Below are 21066 nucleotides of genomic sequence, written 5' to 3' on the forward strand. Positions count from 1 at the left end.
TGGCCACGTCCCCTGGGGGAGAGTGCGGCCGCCACGGCCGGGGAGGGCGGGCCTTCTCTCCGAGTGACGGGACGGCGGCCCAACCGGAGCCAGAGCACAGGTCCGGTCTTCCTGAGCCTCTTCCGCTTGCCGGCTGCGGCGCCTGGGACGGTTGCGGTGGGTCTGGGCACTGGGAAGTCGTCCAGGATGATTAAAAAATTCGACAAGAAGGACGAGGAGTCTGGTACGCGCGGGGCTTCTGATGCCCACCCTCGGCCGCGGGGGCCCCTTCCCCAGCCCGCCGCCACCTGCTCTCGGGGACTGCGGGCCTGGGGGCGTGGGCGCTGGTGTGCCAAGGGGCCGGAGTTGGATCTCGGCCCCTCCTCCGCCCCGCTCCGCTCCAGCCGGGGGCCTGCCCCTAGCCCCTCCCCCGGGCGCCGGAGCCTCCCCTCGGGTCGCGCGCTCCCGCCCCGGCGCCCGTGCGCCGCCTCGGGCTGCTCGGCAGCCCCGCCCCCAGCCCCCTCCTCCAGCGCAGCTCCTCGGAGCCGCCTCCGCCCGTTCGTCGCGGGTGGGCTGCCCGCCAAAGGGGCGGGCCCATGGCAGGTGGAGGAGGGAGTGAGTTTGCGCGCGCGAGAGACGGGGTGGGGCAGGCGTGGGTGGGGGACGCTGATAGTAGTAGGCCCAGAGGGGGTCTGGGATCGACGGGACAGTGTGTGTAAGTGAACTTTGTGTTGGCTTGTACCTCCCAATCTTCTTGGGGACCTTTACTCGGTCCGCTTCCCTGGGGCAAGGCTATTCCGTGGTACCTAGTTCATTTAATACTGAAGCATCCGAAAGTGAGATTCATCTTGATACCAGTCTTTGGTCCAGAGCAAATAGGAAGATGTCCAGCCACCTCAACCCCCCCCCCCCCCAACCCTCAATGATTGATAGCTGCTTTCACAGTGTGTGGTCGAGGACTGAGTTAGTAAACCTCTGTGGTCCCTTCCAGCTTGAAGATTATATGATTCTCTGATGAACTCTTCTGCCTCGCAATAAATGTTAGAAACACAAAGTAGTGCTTTCCTTTAGGTAAATCCAAAAGACCCTACCACAATCTCATGAATCTCAGTTGTGTGAACATGACAGGTATTTGTAACATTCATACAAGAGGACAGGGAAAGAAGACAATCATTTCAGGCAGGATTTCTGCAAAACAGAAGTACAGGATGTTACAGGTTAGCAATGACAGAACTAGTGCCAGAATCAAATGATTTTAATCAGTTTGTATGCATATTAGTAATGATTATGACTGTGATATCCAAGTGGTCACCTCACTTCGGTGAGATTTCCCAAGCATTCAGTACCTTTCTATAGAAAGTAAATAAGTTTGTGTAGGGCAGCTATTAAAGACTTTTTTTTTTGTTTTATGATATAGGTAGTGGCTCCAATCCTTTCCGGCATCTGGAGAAGAGTGCTGTCTTACAGGAGGTATGGCTTAGAAATATAGTGTGTGTTTTCTATTCCGTTTTACAAGTGGACAGAGAGCCCCTGGAATGCTATGATCCAACATAAGAATTAAAGGATGTAACTGAGTTCCAAGAACATAGACTTGAGGGAAGAGGAGTAATTTGTCACAGGAGAGTCTAGAGCTTATAGAAATGCAAAAATATGTAGACTGTGTCACATGTTGAGAATTTTAAATAAAATATCAAAAGAGATGTTTAGGGCAAGCTTATTGAAGGAAGTTACAGATAATAAGCTCATTGTAGTCAAATGATGTAGGTAAATATTGTGATTCTTGCTTAATAGATAAAGCCCAGAAGTTGAAGTAGAGGTGAGTATAGAATGGAAAATCAAGGCCACATCTAATGATTTATTATATACCATAGTAAACTGAAAACTGTAAGCAACATTATTTGGATACTGTGATTAAAATATATAATAGTCCTTATTTTATTAAAGTTGATTTTTCTGTAATCTGTGATAGAAAAGATAGAAAATATTCTGTAAATAGCAGTGTTTTTGTTTCCACAGGCTCGTATATTCAATGAAACACCCATCAATCCAAGAAGATGTTTGCATATTCTTACAAAGATTCTGTACTTATTGAACCAGGTAGATTATTTTGATTTTCCTCAGACTTGTGTCCTGAAATAGCAATACATAATATGCAGTGAAGTACTTTCTGGAAAATATAATTATTTATATTTTTTAATTTACTTAATTTTTAATCTGTAGTGTTTGATTAACATAATACTATATAAAATTTCTTGAGGACAAGGAGTATGAAATATACTTTTGAAGTACCAAACCAGCTAAGCACATAGTAGATTCTCAATATTGATTTGAATTTAACAAGCATTAGTTAATGTTAAAACATGCTGTTTCGATTTGTTCAGAGGTCTTTATGTCCTTCCAAAAATATATTGCAAAATCTTAGACAAATTCCAAGTGGATATTTTATCCTTTTTAGGGGGCAGATGTAATAATGATTTTTAAAACTTTGATTTTAATATTCAGATTTTATACAGGCATACCTCATTTTATTGCACTTCGCTTTATTGCTTTTTTTTTTACACAAATTTTAGGTTTGTGACAATCCTGCATTGTCAGATGATGGTTAGCATTATTTAGCAATAAAGTATTTTTAAATTAAGGTGTGTGCATTTCTTTTAGACATAATGCTATTGCACAAAATAGACTAAAGTATAGTGGAAACATAACTCTTATAGGCATTGGGAAACCAAAAAATTCCTGTGACTTGAATTATAGCAATATATATTGCAATGGTCTGAACCGAACCCACAGTGTCTCTGAGGTATGCCTGTATTTATTACCCCTACTCCACCACGTAGCAGTATGATTCTGACCTGAACTGTTTTGTGCCTTAATGTTCTTTTCTGTAAATAGGGATTATGATAATACCTGCTTTATACAGTTGTAGTGATTAATTGAGACAATAAAGGTAAAGCATTGAGAATAATCCTGGACACATAGTAAGCATTCAGGAGTAGATTTCATTCAGTCATTCAGCATTTATATTTATGACATACCTGCTGTGTGCTATGTAGTGTTTCAGGCACTGGGGTTATAGCAGACAAAACCAACAAAAATATTTTTGCCCTCTGGAAGCATAGATCCCACTTGGTCTTATTGTTATTTATTTTTTCTTGTGTATGGTTTTATTTATTTATTTTTTGTTCGTTTCTTGTATTTTGTTTTGTTGCTTCAGACTAGAAAATACCATGAGATGTTAGGGCCTTAGAAAATGTGATTTTGTTTCTTAGATTCACACACACACACACACACACACACTCACTCACACATACACACACACACACACACACACACACAGTGTAGCTTAGGTGGTTTACATGCAGTGCTCAGAAGACTGTGGTTTCCAATTTGAATTCCATGAGAATATTTTTACTTTACTATGTTTCATGACTGAAGACCTCATCCAGGGACATAAAATTTTGTAGTTTGCAGATGGAGACTGAGCAACAGGTACATGCTTTTAAATAAAATGTCTGTTCACAAACATCATATCCTCCTGTGATGTCATATTAGAAACATTTAAGGCAAAGTTACATTGATTTAACTTTTCATAGCGCCCATTGTATCCAAGTTGGCTAACTCCATTCTATAAGCAGAGTTTTGAGTAGTTGATGTTGGTTCAGAGAAGCGTATGTTTTTATATTAGCCAGTACTGCTTTGATGGGCGTCTCCTGTTGAAACATATGATTATCTTGATGAGGAAATTACTTGCAGTCTGATAAATAAACACATTCAACTACGTGAACATATTTGGGAACCTTAGTTTTATTTTTTGCTTAGTTCTTGGTAGTGCTTTACAGAAGAAGACTTTTAGGTTTCTATCAGAGTTGACATATGCATATATTCTCTGAATTTCAAGTGAAAAAGTAGAGACTTAAAGTTTACTAGTATGACCAAAAGTAAATGGACTTCTATGTATTCAATAAATATGCAAGAAAGAAAAGGAAATCTCTTGCTGATAAGCAGGTTGGGTACTCTGACTTAAGTGATTGTAAACTCTTATTATACTTTGTCTTTAATCCTAAACTTTCAAAGTTTTTTGTCAGAATTTGCTTATTCTTATGCCTGTGACAAGTAGATTGAAGACTAGTTCCATTCTTTGTGAGAGTTGAAGTGAAAAATGATTGAGCCTAATATATAGGATTACTGTTAATGAAGATTACATATTGAAATGGTAATGTTTCAGGTGGTCTATGATCTGCAGTATTTTGACTGTTAATGAAATAAATTATCTAACACCTTGCTACTCAAAAATACGTGGTTCCCAGATGAACAGCATTTGCATCACTGGGAGCTAGTTAGAAATGGAAAATTTCAGGCCTCATCCCAGAGCCACTGAATCAGAATCGCATTTTGGGAAGATGCTCAGATGATTTATTAAGCACATTAAAATTTTGATCCAAGCATATTTTGAAGGCCTTGAGCCAGTGTCTTGAGATCTATTAGTAGTCCTTTAAGCCTCACTTTTATATAGCTAATCTGATTCCTGCCCTTATAGTTGGTTCCTTTTTACCATGTTTTCTGGGATTCCTAATCGTTTTTTACAGTTTAATATTTATTATACTCCTATGATATGTCAGGCTTTGCAGTAGGCATTGGCCTATAGAAATGTATGAGGTATGATCTCTGCTCTTAGGCAGTGTAACAATAACATCCTATTCTTACTAGGAACTGTTCTACAGGGAAATTAAACATTTCCTGTTAAAAGATTAGAGACCACTATTCTAGAACTTTTATAGCATGGTGTGTGATACTGAGTTATTTTAAATAAAGAATGGATAATTGGCTATGTGGGTTTATAAATTAAAAGCAAGAAAAATAGTAAAGAGGCACAATGTTTATAAAGAGATTTTTCTCCTAAGTTCTAAAAGATCTTTGCAGAAACAAAAAGAAATCCTCAATTTTCTTTTCTTTTTTTTTTTTTTTGAGTTTAAGAAATTGTTTTAAATTCAGTTGTTTTCCTTAGGGGGAACATTTTGGAACTACGGAAGCCACAGAAGCCTTCTTTGCAATGACTCGATTGTTTCAATCTAATGATGTAAGTCCCTTTTTTTTTTTTAATTCTTTTAGGCTAAGAATGCTCCTTTTATTTGTTTTTCTTAGGGGAGAGCTTAGAGTGTTCCAAATTAGAGAAGGTTGCTTGAAATGTTTAAAATTACCTAAAAATTATTTCTCTTCTTAAAACTCATAAATGCTCATTAAAGGACATATGAAAATGAAAGAACTTAAGTATGTAGTTGAAAGCTATTCACTCACAGGTCTACAGTGTGATCATGAAAACTGTTAATGTCCAGCTTCTGGCGTGGCACTGCACAGGTGGACCAGCGTAGAGGTTAGCGGATGTAGCTGCCACACCTCTAAGTTCTTCACCAAGTTTCTGGTGGACTGGGGGTTGCTGTTGGCCAGCAGGACTGGCAGTCGAGAAGAGCTGGATGCTGAGCAGGAAAAAAGAAGAGTGAGGACAAACTAAAGCTGCCACATCCCTGCATCTGTCTCTCATTACCTTAGACTACACTGACTTTCAAGCACAATGGCTGCTGCTTCATTTCTGTCTTCTGCATGTGGCACATACTTCATTTTAGCCGAGTTCTCACTCAGAACCACACAGAGAAGGGAATTCTGGGATCTGTATTTCTCAGCTTTCTATTAACATAAATTGGACAAGCTGTGTAGTTCTTTTGGTATGTATTGCATATCTTCACAGGCCACACTGTGCCTGACCCCGAGGACTTTCCTGGATTTGAATCTGGTTACGTGTCTAGATAATGAGCAGTTTGGGGATTGGGTCCTTAGGAACATCAGCAGTCCCATGTAAGGCAGCTATCTCTGGGGAAGTCATTACACATTCCTCAGACAGGGTATGAAGGACCACTTCTTCTTGCCAAGGAGGCTTGGAGGAATTTAGAGGTTCAAGGTACTCAGCTTCATCAGAATCTACCCATATGTCCCCATTCCAATTTTCAGGGCCTCTCCTTCTTAATCAAGGTCCTAGCTTTAACATAAGATGCCCCACAAAGATGTGAATTGAATTTGCATTGTATTGCATTGTCCACCACCTGCAGGATATGCTTTTTGGAAATTTTAGCCCATGTGCCTCTTTGTGGCTCTGTGAATTCCTCTTTCCAGGTGTCTTGTGGTAGGCCAAAGGTTGCTGTTGCTCAGAGGGCTGGCAGTTGGGAAGAAGAACGGGACGTGGAGCAGGATAGAGGATGCAGAGCAGGAAAGAAACAGTGAGGACAAACTCAAATCCTCTAGCCAGAAGTTGTATTAAGAGAAGACATGAAATAGTTTTCTAGGAAATGGATCGGGGAAATATAGGATTGTTAGGCAGGACGAATGGCCCCTTCAGGTTAGTGGTCATAATGTATTTTTGAGATCTGTCCACTTGCTACAAGTACTTTTACTTTATTCCATTTTACTGCTGTATAGAATCCCAGTGTGTGAATATACTATATTCTTATTTATTTATCCATCCTTCCATTGGTAGATCTGTAAATTGCTTCCACTTTTTTACTGTTACAAATGACATTACACATAATGTTTTATGTGCATATCTTCTTGTGCACGTCATTTTTCAGGGGTAGATACCTATAAGTGGAATTTCTGGGTAATGCTAGTTACACGATCTTGTCAAATTGATCTTTAAAGGGTTGTACTAATTTACACTGATTTACTCCAAATCCTCACCTGCTTCTAATAATAATTTCTTATTATCAGACCTAAATATTTGCCATTCAGAAGAATATGATATGGCATCTCTTTGTGATTTTAATTTGCGTTTAATGTCACTGCTGAAATTGAAACTCTTTTCATGTGGTTAGTGGTCATTTTACTTTCCTATTCTGTGAATTGTCTGTTTATATTCTTTGCTTGTTTATATTCCTTCTACTGATTTATAGGTTTAAAATTCTATTTCAGCCTTTAAAAAAATCATCCTTGAATGTTTGTTTTTAATTTTTAAAATAAGCTTAAATATGCAACAAAATTCATCAATTATGTGTACAACTGTGAGTTTTGACTAATGTATAGAGTCATGGAACCATTACCACAGTCATGATAGAGAAACTTTTCATCAGCCTAGAATGTGCCCCCATATTTCTTAGTTGTCTGTCTCCTCCCTCAAACCCTAGCTCCTGGCAATCACTGATCAACTTTCTGACAACATAGTTTTGCATTTTCTAGAATTTATTTTAAATTTGATCACTTAGTATATAGTCTTCTATGACTTTTATGTCTTGTTCCTTGCACTTAGCCTATCTATGGCTTTTGAGACTGATCCAAGTTTTTGTGTGTATCAGTAGTTTGTTCACTTTTATTGTGAGTAGTAGTCCATTGTATGAAGGTAGTCTAATTTATTTATCCATTCACAAATGGCCAGTAGGCACATGAAAAATGCTCAATATTGCTAATTATCAGAGAAATGCAAATCAAAACTACAATGAGGTATCACCTCACACCAGTCAGAATGGCCATCACTTAAAAGTCCACAAACAATCAATACTGGATAGAGTGTGGAGAAAAGGGAACACTCCTACATTAATGGTGGGAATGTAGTTTGGTGCAGCCATTATGGAAACAGTATGGAGATTCCTCAAAAGACTAAAAATAGACTTACCATATGGTCCAACAATCCCATTCTTGTGCACATATCCAGGGGGAACCTTAATTCAAAAGGATACATGTACCCCAATGTTTATAGCAGCACTGTTTACAATAGCCATGGCATAGAAACAACCTAAATGTCCATTGACAGATGACTGGGTAAAGAAATCGTGGTATATTTCTACAATGGAATACTACTCAGCGATGAAAAAAATAAAATAATGCCATTTGCAGCAACATGGATTGATCTGGAAATTGTCATTCTAAGTGAAGTAAGCCAGAGAGAAAGAAAAGTACCATATGATATCACTTATATGTGGAATCTTAAAAAAGACACATGAACTTACTTACAAAACAGAAACAGCCTCACAGACATAAAAAGTAAACTTATGGTTACTGGAGGCAGGGGGTAGGGTGGGAGGTGGGTGGGAAGGGATAAATTGGGAGCTTGAGATTTGCAGATAGTAACTAGTATATATAAAATAGATAAATAACAAGTTTCTACAGTATATTACATGGAACTATATTTAATGTCTTGTAGTAATCTATAATGAAAAGAGTATGAAAAACGAATAAATGTATGTATATGTATGACTAAACTGTTATGCTGTACACCAGAAGTTGACAGAACATTTAAATTATACTTCAATAAAAAGCAAACAATAGAAAAAAAAAAACCCCCAAAACCAGTTAATGGATATTTGGGTTGTTTCCAGTTTATGGATATTATGAACAAAGCTGCTAAAAAATTCAAGTACAAGTCTTTGTGTGGACCTATGTTTTTATTTTCTTTGATTAACATCTAGAAGTAACATTCTTGGGTTTGTGTATCCTTAATGATGAATGTATTAAGCCTGTACTAAGCAAATATATGCTTATTTGCCTTCCATTTTTCTTCTTGGGTGAAATGTCTGTTCAAAATTTACCTTTTTTTAAAAAATCTGATTGTTTATCTTCCCTTTATTGAGTTGTAAGTGTTCTTTATATTTTCGGGGTATAAGACCTCCATCAGATAGGTGTTTCAGAAATATTTCCTCCCAGTCTGTGGCTTGCCTTTTCGTTCTCTTATCACTGTGCTGTTGTCTTTCTTTTTTTTTTTTAAGCACAATTTATAGGGTATAGTTTTATGAGTTTTGACAAATGCATACAGTAGTATTATCATCACTGCAATCAAAATGTAGAACATTTCCATCACTCCAAAAAGTTCCCTGTTGTATGATCTATACCTCCTATCCTCAGGCCCTGGAGCCACTAATCTCTTTTTTTCCCTAATAGTTTTGCCTTTCCAGGAAGTCGTAAGAATGATATCATACTGTATGAAGCCTTTTGAGTCTTCTTTTCAGTCACTTAGCATAACGCGTTTGAGGTTTGTCCATGTTACGCTGTTTGTATCAGTTTACTCTTTTTTATTTCATTGTAGTAATTCATTGTATGAATGTACCTCAATTTGTTTATCTGTTCACCAGCTGAAAGATATTTGGTATGTTCCTATTTTTTGGTGGTTATGAATAAAGTTACTATAAACGTTCATTTATAGGTTCTAGAACATATAAGTTTTTATTTCTCTTGGGTAAATACCTAGGAATGGAATTGCTGGGTCATATGATAGGTGTATGTATGTTTAACCTTGTAAGAAACTGCCAACCCATTTTCCAAAGTAACCGTACCATTCCCACCATCGCTGTATGAAAGTTCTAATAGCTCTGCAGTCTGGCCAGCACTTGATATTGTCTGCTTTTTTGTGTTTTTGGTTTTTTTAAAATTTTAGTATAGGTATGTAGTGGTATCTCTTTGTAGCTTTAATTTGCATTTTCCTAATGACTAAAGATCTCAAACATCTTTTCATGTGTTTTTTTTTTTGCCTTCTATATATCTCCTATGATGAAGGATCTGTTCGTATTTTGTGCCCATTTTTAATAATTTGGTTGTATATTTTCTTATTAATGAGTTTTGAGAGATCTTTCTGTATTCTGGATACAAGTCCTTTATCAGATGTTTCACAGGTAATTTCTCACAGTCTTTGCCTTGTTTTTTCATTTTCTTAGTCTTTCAAAGAGCAGATGTTTTAATTTTGATGACGTAGAGTTCGTCAGTTTTTTTCTATTAGAGGTTGTGCTTTTGATGTGTATTGTAGAAATCTTTGCCTAACCCAGAGTCACAAAGATTTTCTCCTATGCTTTTTACCCTAGGCATTTTGTAGTTTTTGTGTCTTAAAATTACTTTATGATCCATTTTGAGTTTATTTTTGTACATGATATAAAGTGAAAATTGAATTTCTTTTCATCTCCTTCCTCTTCTTTCACCATCTCCTCCTTTTCCTCCTACTTTATTTTCTCAACATTTTCTACTGGAATAATTGGGTATCAATATGGAGGGAGGAGGAAAGGGAAGAAATGATGACTGAGCTATGCTGACACATTGCAACATTCTGTTTCGTTTCATTGATCTGTCTGTCTGTTCTTATTCTGATATGACATTGTCTTGATTACTATAGCTTTATAGTTAGTTTTTATCAAGTAGTGCATGTTTGCCAATTTTATTATTTTTTTCTTTTTCAAAATTGTTTTGACTCTTCTAGGGTCTTTGCATTCCTTTATGTATTTTAAAATCAGCTTGTCCATTTCTACAAAAGCTGCTGGGATTTGATGGTGATTGCACTGACTTTAAATCAATTTGAGGAGAATTGACATTGTAACATTAATTAGTTTTCTGCTTAACAAATATGGTATATATCTCCATTTATTCAGGTTTCTAATATCTCTCAGCAGTGTTTTAGCTTTCAGCATACAGGTCTTACACATATTTTGTGAAATTTATCCCTAAGGTAGTTAATATTTTTATACTATTGTATTTGTATTGTTTGTAGGTAGAAATTAAATTGATTTTTGTATATTGACTTGTGTTCTGTGATCTTGTTCAATTTATTTATTAGTTCTAGGAGTATTTCTGGAGATTCCTTAGGATTTACATTTTCCTTTCCAATCTGTATGCTTTTCACTTGTTCATCTTATCTTACTGTCTTCTTGCACTATTATACAGTGTGAATAGAAGTGATGGAAGAGGACATCCTTGCTTTGTTCCTGATCTTAGAGGGAAGGTATTTAATCTTTCACCATTAATTATGATGTTAGCTCTAAGTTTTCCATAGGTGACCTTTATTAGGTTGAGGAAGTTCCTTTCTATTCTAGTTTGCTGGGAGATTTTTTAAAAATGGGTATTCAATTTTGTCAGATACTTTTTCTGTGTCCATTGGATTATCATGGTTTTTGCTTTTTAGTATGTTAATATAGTGAGATGCATTTATTTTCCTGGAAAATATAAAATCTTTGTTTTCATTTGTTAAAATTTGTTAAGGATTTTTGAGTGTGTGGTCATAAAGTATATTGATCTATAGTTTTTTCTTGTATTTTTGTTTGGGTTTTGTATTTGGATAATGCTGGCTTTGTAAAATGAATTGAAAAGTGTTTCTTCCTCTTCTGCTTTCTGGAAAATTTTTTGTAGAATCATTATTCATTTTTCCCGAAATGTTTGGATAGAATTTACTTTTGAAACCATCTTCTTTGTAGGAACGTTTTTGATGATTAACTACTTTAAAAAGAAATAGATATGGTGCTATTCAGATCATGTGTCTTTTTAAGTGATCTCTGGTAGTTTGTGTCTTTCAAGGAATTTGTTCATTTCATTTAAATTGTTGAACTTCATTGGCATAAAACTGTTCATAATATTTCCTTATTCCTTTAATGTTTGTAGGATCATTAGTGATGTCTCTTTTTTCATTTTGGTATTAGTAAATTGTTTCTTCTCTCTTTTATTCCTGGGAAGTTTATCTAAAGGTTTATAAGTGTAATCTCTTCACAGAACTAGCTTTTTGTTTATTGATTTTTATCTGTTGTTTTTCTCTTCTAACCTGTGCATGTAATTGTAGGAAAAAATGCTAAAAAATCAATCCAGAAGAAGGAAAAAGAAACACAGATCAAGCAGGACAAACATAAATTGTATAATAAGATGGTAGATTTAGACCCTGATATAGCATTATCACATTAAATGTAAATGAAGAGCACAGAGAATATTTTCAAAAATTGGCTAATACTGAGCCACAAAACAAGACATTACAAATTTCAAGTGAATGAAATTGAATTGATTCGTGCTCTCTACACTGGATTAGTGTTAGAAATAAATAATAAAAGAGTAACTAGATAATTCACCGTATGTTTTGATATTAAGAATACATTTCTGTTCTGTTTCCAGCCATAATGAATATTTACCCTTCTGCCATAAATACCTAGAAAATAATATATATAAATGTACATAAATATATATACACATTGTGTATATAGATACTATATATATATATATATATATAGTATATATATATAACACAGTTGTTTTCAGACTTAATTAGATTAATAGACACTCTGGGACTGTGATATGAAGAAAAAGAAAAACAAAGTGAGCCCTGGGATTGTACCAGCTCATTGCCCAGAGGCACGTTATAGTTCTCAGGTCAGGGAGAGAATACTGAAAGGAGCCTAACCATCTCTTTGAGTTGAAAAAACAGAAGGAATTTGGGGAAACCATGAAAGCTCAAATTTGTGGGGCAGAGTACTGGAGAGGAAGGAGGTGGAGGGAGAGGGAAAAAGGGAGGAAAGAAAGAAAAGAGATAGTTCCCAGCCATCTGCTCAGGGTCTGCCCTTGAATCTTTAGATTAAAAACTGATCTGTGCATGTGTAAAAGGAAAGCTACCTGAGGCCAAAGAAAAAAATCACCAGGACACAGTGCTAAAAATAGTTCACATTTCCACCAGTGAGAGTGGGAAGACCTTGTCATCTGGTATAGTTCTCAGAAAGGTACTCCTCAGTAATGGGAATACATTAGCCTTAAAGACTTTAAAAAGCATGACAGAGTAAACTTTTATAACATTGTGTTAAAGAATACAACAAAATCCAGCTCCTAACAACATAAACTTTGTAATGTACAGCATCCAATAAAAAGTTATCAGGTATGCAGAGAAGCGGGAAAGTATTATCCATACCAGGAGAAAAATGGATCGACAGACATGAACCTAGAAATGATGAAGATGATGGAATTAGCGGACAATGACATTAAAACCACTATTATTAATATGGTCTGTATGCTTAACAATGTATAGAAAGACAACAAGAATGAGGAACAAGATAGAAGACATCCAGAGAGACCCAGATGCATTCTCCATAAAGGAAAGTGTGTGTTTGTGTATGTGTGTGTGTGTGTGTGTGTGTGTGTGTATAAAATATTAAAAGGTGTGTATATATATATATATATATATACACATATATATATAAAATAATAAGAAATACACTGTGTGGGGTTATAGCAGATATAGAGACTACAGGGAAAAAACAGTCAGTGTACTTGAAGACAGACAGAAAACTGTCCAAAATGAAATGAAGAGAGAAAAAACACGATAAAAGTGAACAGAGCATCAGTAACATATGTGATAATAGTCTGGCAGTTCTTTTAGTGGTTATCCTAAAAGTCACAACAAAGATTTTTGACTTAGCAAAATCTAAGACAGATCTTCCTCTGAGAAACCCATCCTAAGTTGTCCTGATAAACCCACTGTGAGTTGAAAATATGGTAAGTCAAAAAAGCATTTCATATACCTAGCCTACTAAACATCTTAGTGTAGCCTAACCTACCTTCAGTGTGCTCAGAACACTTACATTAGCCTATAATTGGGTACAGTCATCTAACACAAAGCCTATTTTACAATAAATGTATTGAATACTTTATTGAAAGTGAAAAACAGTGGTTGTATGAGTACAGAATGTTTGTAAGTGTACTGGTTGTTTACCCTTGTGATGCCATGGCATGGCTGACTGGGAGCTGCAGCTGGGTAGGTGCTGCAGCCCAGCAGCATGAGACAGCATTGTACAGCACATCACTAGCTGGGGAGAAGATCAAAATTAAAAATCCAAAGTACAGTTTTGACTGAACACTCATCACTTTTGCACCATTGTAAAGTCAAAAAATTGTAAGTTGGGGACCATCTGTATTCTGTATGTGTAAACACACACACGTAGATGCACGAACATTTACATATACATAGATATTTATATACCAGACATCATTTTTGTGGGATTTTTGTTACTCATTGAGATTTACCCATGTCTTTACCACTTTTTAAAAAAGACTTTGTTTTTTAGGTAAGTTTTAGGTTCACTGCAAAATTAGAAGAAAAGTACGGAGATTTTCCCCATATGTGCACAGATGACCCCATTATCAACATCTCCCGCCAGAGTAATACGTTTGCTACAGTTCATGAACCTACACTGACACATCATAATCACTCAGAGTCCATAGTTTACACTGGTGTTCACTCTTGGTGGTGTATGTTCTATGGGTTTAGACAAATGTGTAATGACATATAGCCATCATTAAAATATCATACAGAGTATTTTCACTGCCCTAAAAATCCTCAGTGCTCTGCTTATTTTTCCTTGATTCCTCCCCCTTCCCAACACCTGCCAACCATGGCTCTTTTTATGGTCTCCATAGTTTTGTTTTTTCCAGAGTGTCATGTAGTTGGAACCATACAGCATGTACCCTTTTCATATTGGCTTCTTTCACTTAGTGATATGCATTAGTTTCCTGCATGTTTTTTCATGGCTTGATAGCACTGAATAATATTCTATTGCCTGGATGTTCCATAGTTTTATCTCTTTACCTACTAAAGGACATCTTGGTTGCATCCAAGTTTGACAATTATGAATAAAACTACTATAAATATTTGCAGGTTTTTGTGTGAATGTAAGTTTTCAGCTCCTTTGGGTAAATATCAGAGGGCACAATTGCTGGATCATATGTTAAGAATATGTTTGGTTTTATAAGAAACCTCCAAACTATCTTCCAAAGAGGCTGTACCATTTTTCTTCCCACCACCAAAGAGATCCTGTTGCTCTGCATCCCTGTCAGAATTTGGTGGTGTTAGGGTTCCCGATTTTGACCATCCTCTTGGGGGAGTAGTGGTTGTTTTATTGTTTTAATTTGCCTTTCCCTGATAACATATAATGTGGAGCATCTTTTCATATACTTATTTACCATCTGTTGATCTTCTTAAGTGATGTATCTGTTAAGGTTTTTGGCCCATTTTAAAGTTAGGTTGTTTTTCTTATTTTTGACTTTTAAAAAGGTTGGGTTTTTTGTTTGTTTGTTTTGGTATACTTTGGATAACAGTCCTTTCTCAGATATGTGTTCTGCAAATATTTTTTCCCAGTCTGTGTTGTTTTCTCATCCTCCTGACATTGTCTTTTGCAGAGGAGAAGTTTTTAAATTTAATAAAGTTTGACTTGCCAAGTATTCTTTCATGGATTGTGCCTTTGGCTTTGTATCTAAAAAGTCATCACCAGACATAACCAAGGTCATCTAGCTTTTCTCCTGTGTTTTCTACTAGGAGTCTTACAGTTTTGCATTTTACATTTAAGTCTATGACTGATTTTGAGTTAATTTTTGTGAAAGGTATAAGGCCTGCGTCTAGATTCAGTTTTTGACATGTGGATGCCCAGTTGTTCCAGCACCATTTTTTGGAGAGACAATCTTTGATCCATTGCATTGCCTTTGCTCCTTTGTCAAAGATCAGTTGACTATATTTATGTGAGTTTATTTCTGGGTTGTCTTTTCTGTTCCACTAATCAATTTGTCTTTTCTTTTGCCAATAACCACATTGTCTTGTTACTGTTTACCACTTTTTTTTAAACTCTTCATTCTTTGTTGTATTTATGGGTTATTATCTAGAATAATTTTCCCTATGCCTAAAGAATGTACCTTTTAAAATTCTATGCTTCCTAGACTTCAGATACTTTATCCTGTGCAAGACCCTGGACTTGTACTTCTGTCACTATGAGTTTATTTTTCCATTCTTGGCATCTGTGAATTTCCCTTTATTTTGCCCTTGGCTACATATTTAAATTTTTGTTCTATTTTATTCAGCTTTTTTTGTGTGTCTATTTACGCAGTATGTTTTAATTGTAACAAACACATTTTTGCCTACATTTTGTATTGTCACTCTTAAATTTTAGCCATTTTGGTGGGTGTGAGGTGGTATCTGAAGTGTGGTTTTAATTTGTTATTTCCCCAGTGACTAACAGTGATGAGCCCCCGTTTTTTGTCCTTTAGCTTAATTTTTTGTATCTCTAGTTTTATTCTAATTCACAGTAGATTTTTGTTTGGGGAAGAAGTGTAAATTTTCTTTAGCTCTAAAGTTTTGATTCTTTCATTTTTGCTTTCTTCTCATAGTAGCTTCAAATGGGTGTGATCTGCCACATTCATCTGCCCCATGCTGGCTTTCTCTTCCTGGGGTGATTGTTTTCTGTGTTTAATTACCATGAGAATCTTTAGTGGGCTCAGTAGTCTCCACCAGATCCTTTCTGCAGCTTGGGTTCTGGAGCTGGGTCTGATGTATTTGACTTTCACTACTTAAAAGAAAGTTAAAGTTACTTGGTAGAGAATGAGGCTAGACAGGCTAGAGGAACCACTGCTTCTAGCATTGAATATGAATGTGTATGACTGAAATCAGGGATCCAGGCGAGGAGGCAGGGTAGGTGAAACTCTTATTATTGTTAAACACTTATTTTGGATCCAGATAGCCATCTAGAAATCTTGATAATTGAAAATGGAAGTTGGTTACATAGCCACAAATACCTTAAGGGAAAATATGCTGAGCTGAGGATAACAGAGTCTGCAGGTTTCTGTGTATGTTTTTAAAGAATTTAAAAAAATATATTTTCCAAGACAAGCCTTAACCTGTTGCCTTTTGTAAATAATTTTTCAGCAAACATTGAGACGAATGTGCTACCTTACCATCAAAGAAATGGCCAACATCTCTGAGGATGTGATAATTGTTACAAGCAGGTATGTGAATAATTAAAACCTAGGATGACATACTTACATATTTAGTAGAATATTTTGTTGTTCTCTTTCTGTTAATTTTATTTTTTGACTGTAAGAAAGCCAATAGAAATTTAAAAGAATATAATGTCTTAAAGCATTCTTTTCTAAAATGTGGTTGTCATCATGTGAAAACCATCTCTGTCTAATAAAACAAAGAAAAAAGTCACAGAGGATAATAATAGATTTGATTATGTTTTAAAATGTACATAAACCTTTATAAACAAAACTAAGAAGTAAATGATACAGTGAAACATTTATAACAAGTATATCAAAAGACTAGCATCTGTAATATATAAAGATCTCTTATACTTCAAAAATATTCTCAGCAATAATTTATAAAATAATATAAAGGATCTAAATTTTTTTTTGTTTTTTGTTTGTTTTTCTAATTTTTTTTTTCCTTTCCTGGGGGGAAGGTAATTAGACTTATTTATTGTTTAGAAGAGGTACTGGGGATTGAACCTAGGACCTCATGCATGCTAAGCATGTGCTTTACCACTTGAGCTATCCCCTCCCCTGTAAATATCTTTAAATAGTCATTCTCACCAGTAACCAAAAAAAGGAAATTAAAAATTCAAGCTTGAGTTTTTTGTTTTTGTGTTTTTAAATTTCAATTTATTTAAACTAAAAAAATCCCCAAACAGCTCACCCATTTCTCCCACCATCCCTCTCCCATCCCCACCCCTGGCAACCACTGATCTGTTCTCTGTATCTATGAGCTTGGTTTATATATATATATATATATATATATATATATTTTTTTTTTTTACTTAGACTCCACATATAAGAAAGGTCACATGGTATTTGTCTTATTTATTTCACTTACTTCACTTACATAATGCCCTCAAGGTCCATCCATGTTGTCACAAGTGGCAAAATTTCATTCTTTTTTATGACCGAATAATATTCCACTGTATATATGTACCACAGTTTTCTTTATCCGTTCATCTATTGATGGACACTTAGATTGTTTCCATATCTTGGCTACTGTAAATAATGCTGTGATGAACATGGAGATGCATATATCTTTTTGAATTAATGGGTTTTTTTTAATTCCGCTAAATACCCAGAAATGGAACTGCTGGATAATATAGTAGTTTTATTGTAATTTGTTGAGGAACTTCCATACTGTTTTTCCGTAGTGGCTGTAGCAATTTACATTCCTACCAGCAGTGCACAAGGGTTCCCTTTTCTTCACACCCTTGACAACACTTGCTCTTTCTAGTGTTTTTGATAATAGCCATTCTGACAGGTGTGAGGTGATGTCTCATTGTAGTTTTGATTTGCATTTTCCTGAAGATTAATGATGTAGAGCATCTTTTCATGTGCTTGTTGGACATCTGTATGTTTTCTTTGGAAAAATGTCTATTCAGATCTGCCCATTTTAAATCAGATTTTTTTTCTGTTGAGTTGTATGAGTTCTTTATAGATTTTGGAAAATTATAATATTTTTACCCATCAAATTGGCCAAAAAGGGAAAAAAGGCAGTTAGCACTTGTAAGGGATATTGACATTCTTGTATACAGGAGGTAGAATAATAAATTGTTCAATTTTTTTAGAAAGCAGTTTAGCAGCATTTGTTGAATATGTGAAATGATATATCCCTTTGACCCAGTAATCCCACATCTATGGAATTATCCTCAGAAAACAGAGATGGCACAGAAAAACTTATATACAGTGATGTTCCTTGCAACACTGTTTACACTAGCAAGAAGGACAAACAACTTAAATGTCTACCATTGTTAAAAATTATTTAATTAACCATGTTATAATCATATTATGAAATATTTTAATTTTTGAATATATTTTTGAAACATCTTTAATGATATGGAAAATTCCTCAATAAAGTGCTGAACTGCATTCAAGTGCTGAGTTGGATTCAAGTCTATGTATTTCCTATATAGTCTCACTTTTAAAAATATTATATCTATGTTTATAAAAATATATGGCTGGGAATGCATTGATATATTACCAGCAGATAATCTCTGGATGTTTGGAATTGTGGCTATTTATTTTCTTTAAACTTTTGATAATTTCCAAGTGTATAATCTAGGGTTTTAAGATATATAACAAATGTTATTTTAAAAGTAGTTAATAGTTATTAATTGTAACTCACTTAGGTGAATCTGGTTTTTGTAGAGCAAAACAAATTTTGGAGGAGGATACTTGTGTTAAACCAGCAGTTGTGTTGAATATAGTTTCAATTAATATGGCTTTCAGCTGAAAATAACAGAAAGCCAGATGTAAATAGTAGCAAAATAGGCAGAGTAGTTGGTGTTGATACCCAGTTCAACAGTGTCAGGACTGGTGTCCCTTGAATTCTTTTGGACATCTTCACAATATTGCAAAATAGATGCCTGAATTACTGGGAAGGCACTATTCAAGGTGGGAGGGGTACCAGTTAGGGGGCCAGAAAGCCAGCACCATCTGCCTCTTCTTTCAGGTATGCAATAGCTTTTCCCAAAGCAATTTTTAGATTCCATTTGGCACAACTGTGTTATGACTAACCTTAGGAGACCAGGAAGGTGAGCATTTAGCTTTTATAGCCCAAAGGCAGGCTAGGGAAAAGAGGGTTGAAAATGGGTATTAGATTAGTCAGCTACCAGTGTATGGCGCAAGTAGGAAACAAAAAATGTTCAGTTAGATGCTAGATTCACTAAAATATTGGAAAAATTAAATATAGGTTAACCAACTATTGATTGAGGGTTTTTTGTTTTTTTGTTTAGCTGTTAATACTTCCCTTGAGTCCTGTTAGGCCACCTTGAATTACAGTTAATTTAAAGTTGCTAATCAGTCGACAGGGAGAGAATCCTGGATTATCCAGATGGGTCCAATATAAGGATAAGGATCCTTAAAATCGGAAGAGGGAGGCAGAAGAAGGTCAATAAATAGATGTAACAGTGGAAGCATGGTCAGAGAGATGCAACGCTGCTGGATTTGGAGCTGGAGGAAAGGGGCTATGAGCCAAAGAATATGAGTGACCTCTAAAAGCTGGGAAAGTCAAGGAAATGGATTCACCTCTGCAGCCTCCAGAAAGGAGTGCAGTCCTGCTGACACCTTGGTTTTAGCGCAGTGAGATCTGTGTTGGACTTCTAACAGAAATGTAAGACAAATAAGTAAATGCATGTAGTCTTAGCCTCTTAAGTTTCTGGCACTTTGTTACAGCATCAATAGAAAAGTAATAGATTTTGTAGTATGTAACTGTATCAGATCAACACTTTGTACATGCTAAACTTACACTGTATTATTTGCCAGTTATATCTCAAAGCTGGAAAAACAAAAAACAAAACACAACTTTGGTACCTGGAAGTGGAGTGTGCTGTAACAAGTACCTAAAAGTGTGGAAGTGGCTTTGTAATTGGGCAATGAGCTGGAGAAGTTTGGGGCAGCATGGTGAAAAAAGCCTACACCGCCTTGAACAAGCTGTCAGTAGACATATGGGTGTTAAAGCCTCTGCTAAACTCAGAAGGAAGTCAGTGAGTCTCTGCTCACTATAGAGAGTACTCAAGTCATTGTGGACAGACTGTTGATAGAAAATATGGACATTAAAGGTGCTGCTGATGCGGGTTTAGAAGAAAATGAAGACAATCTTTGAAAATTGAGGAAAGAGGATCCTTGTTATACTGTGGCAGAAAGTTTTGTGGCATCGTGTCCTGCATTTATGTGAAAAGCAGGACACGTAAGCGATGAACTTAGATATTTAACTGAGATTTCCAAGCAGAGTGTTGAGGTGTGGCCTGGTTCTTTTTGCCACTTACAGTAAAATTTGAGAGTAGAGTAATAAATAGAGGAGAGACTTGTTAACAAGAACCAGAAGTTCTTTATAAATACCGAATCATTATGTTGTACACCTGAAAGTAATAACAATGTTATTTACACCTCAAAAGCACAGCAAAACAATAAACCAGGAGTTCTTGATTTTGGAAATTCTCAGCCTACCAAAATGGCAAAGATGCTAAAATCAAGAGATATGTGTTAGGAGAGTGTGCTCCAGAGAAAAAGTCAGAGTTACTCTATAGCCTTTTGTAAAACCTCAGAAAGATTAAAAGGTCAGAGTATTCACTCACACAAAACACTCTGAAGAGATCAAGGGTGTGACTCACAGATTCCCTCAGCTCTAAGCAGAAGCCAAAAATAGAGGTGGGTTATCTAGGCAAAATCTGTCGAGGAGCCTCTTGTCTAATGGAGTGAGTCTCTGTATGTACTGGTAGTCTTACAAGGCTGAGAATCTTATATCAGCAGAAATTCTGCCCGCTTGGACTGAAAGGGACTGAGAAAGGACAAAGTGAAAGAAGGCTGTCAGAGCCCCAAAATTCTCCAGGCTGGAGACAGGCTGATGAGAATGCTCAGCTTTAAACACATGTTGCCCTTTATAAAGAAGAAAGATGGCTCAGAGGGCAGAGGCGCAGACCTGTAGGGTGGAGCTGAGAACTATAAAGAATTCTGCCTTGGACTTGGGAGCTCTTCCAGCTTGCTTGGCTGGATTTCAAAATTACTTGGGACCAGTAACTTTTTTTC

General features: G+C 36.2%; 1 protein-coding gene across 1 annotated transcript in view; it reads left to right on the forward strand.

The window, feature by feature from the left end:
- Positions 1–89: 89 nt before the first annotated feature.
- The window catches only part of COPG2 (COPI coat complex subunit gamma 2), a 243733-nt gene continuing 222756 nt past the window's right edge, over positions 90–21066 (forward strand). Inside the window, exons 1-5 of the mRNA XM_072964470.1 lie at positions 90–223; positions 1397–1449; positions 1996–2076; positions 4985–5056; positions 16430–16509. Coding sequence (XP_072820571.1) covers positions 187–223; positions 1397–1449; positions 1996–2076; positions 4985–5056; positions 16430–16509 — 323 coding nt within the window. The 5' untranslated portion in view covers positions 90–186. The remainder of the gene's footprint in view (positions 224–1396; positions 1450–1995; positions 2077–4984; positions 5057–16429; positions 16510–21066) is intronic.

The sequence above is a fragment of the Vicugna pacos genome, chromosome 7, assembly GCF_048564905.1.
Source record: "Vicugna pacos chromosome 7, VicPac4, whole genome shotgun sequence".
Taxonomy (NCBI): Eukaryota; Metazoa; Chordata; class Mammalia; order Artiodactyla; family Camelidae; genus Vicugna; species Vicugna pacos.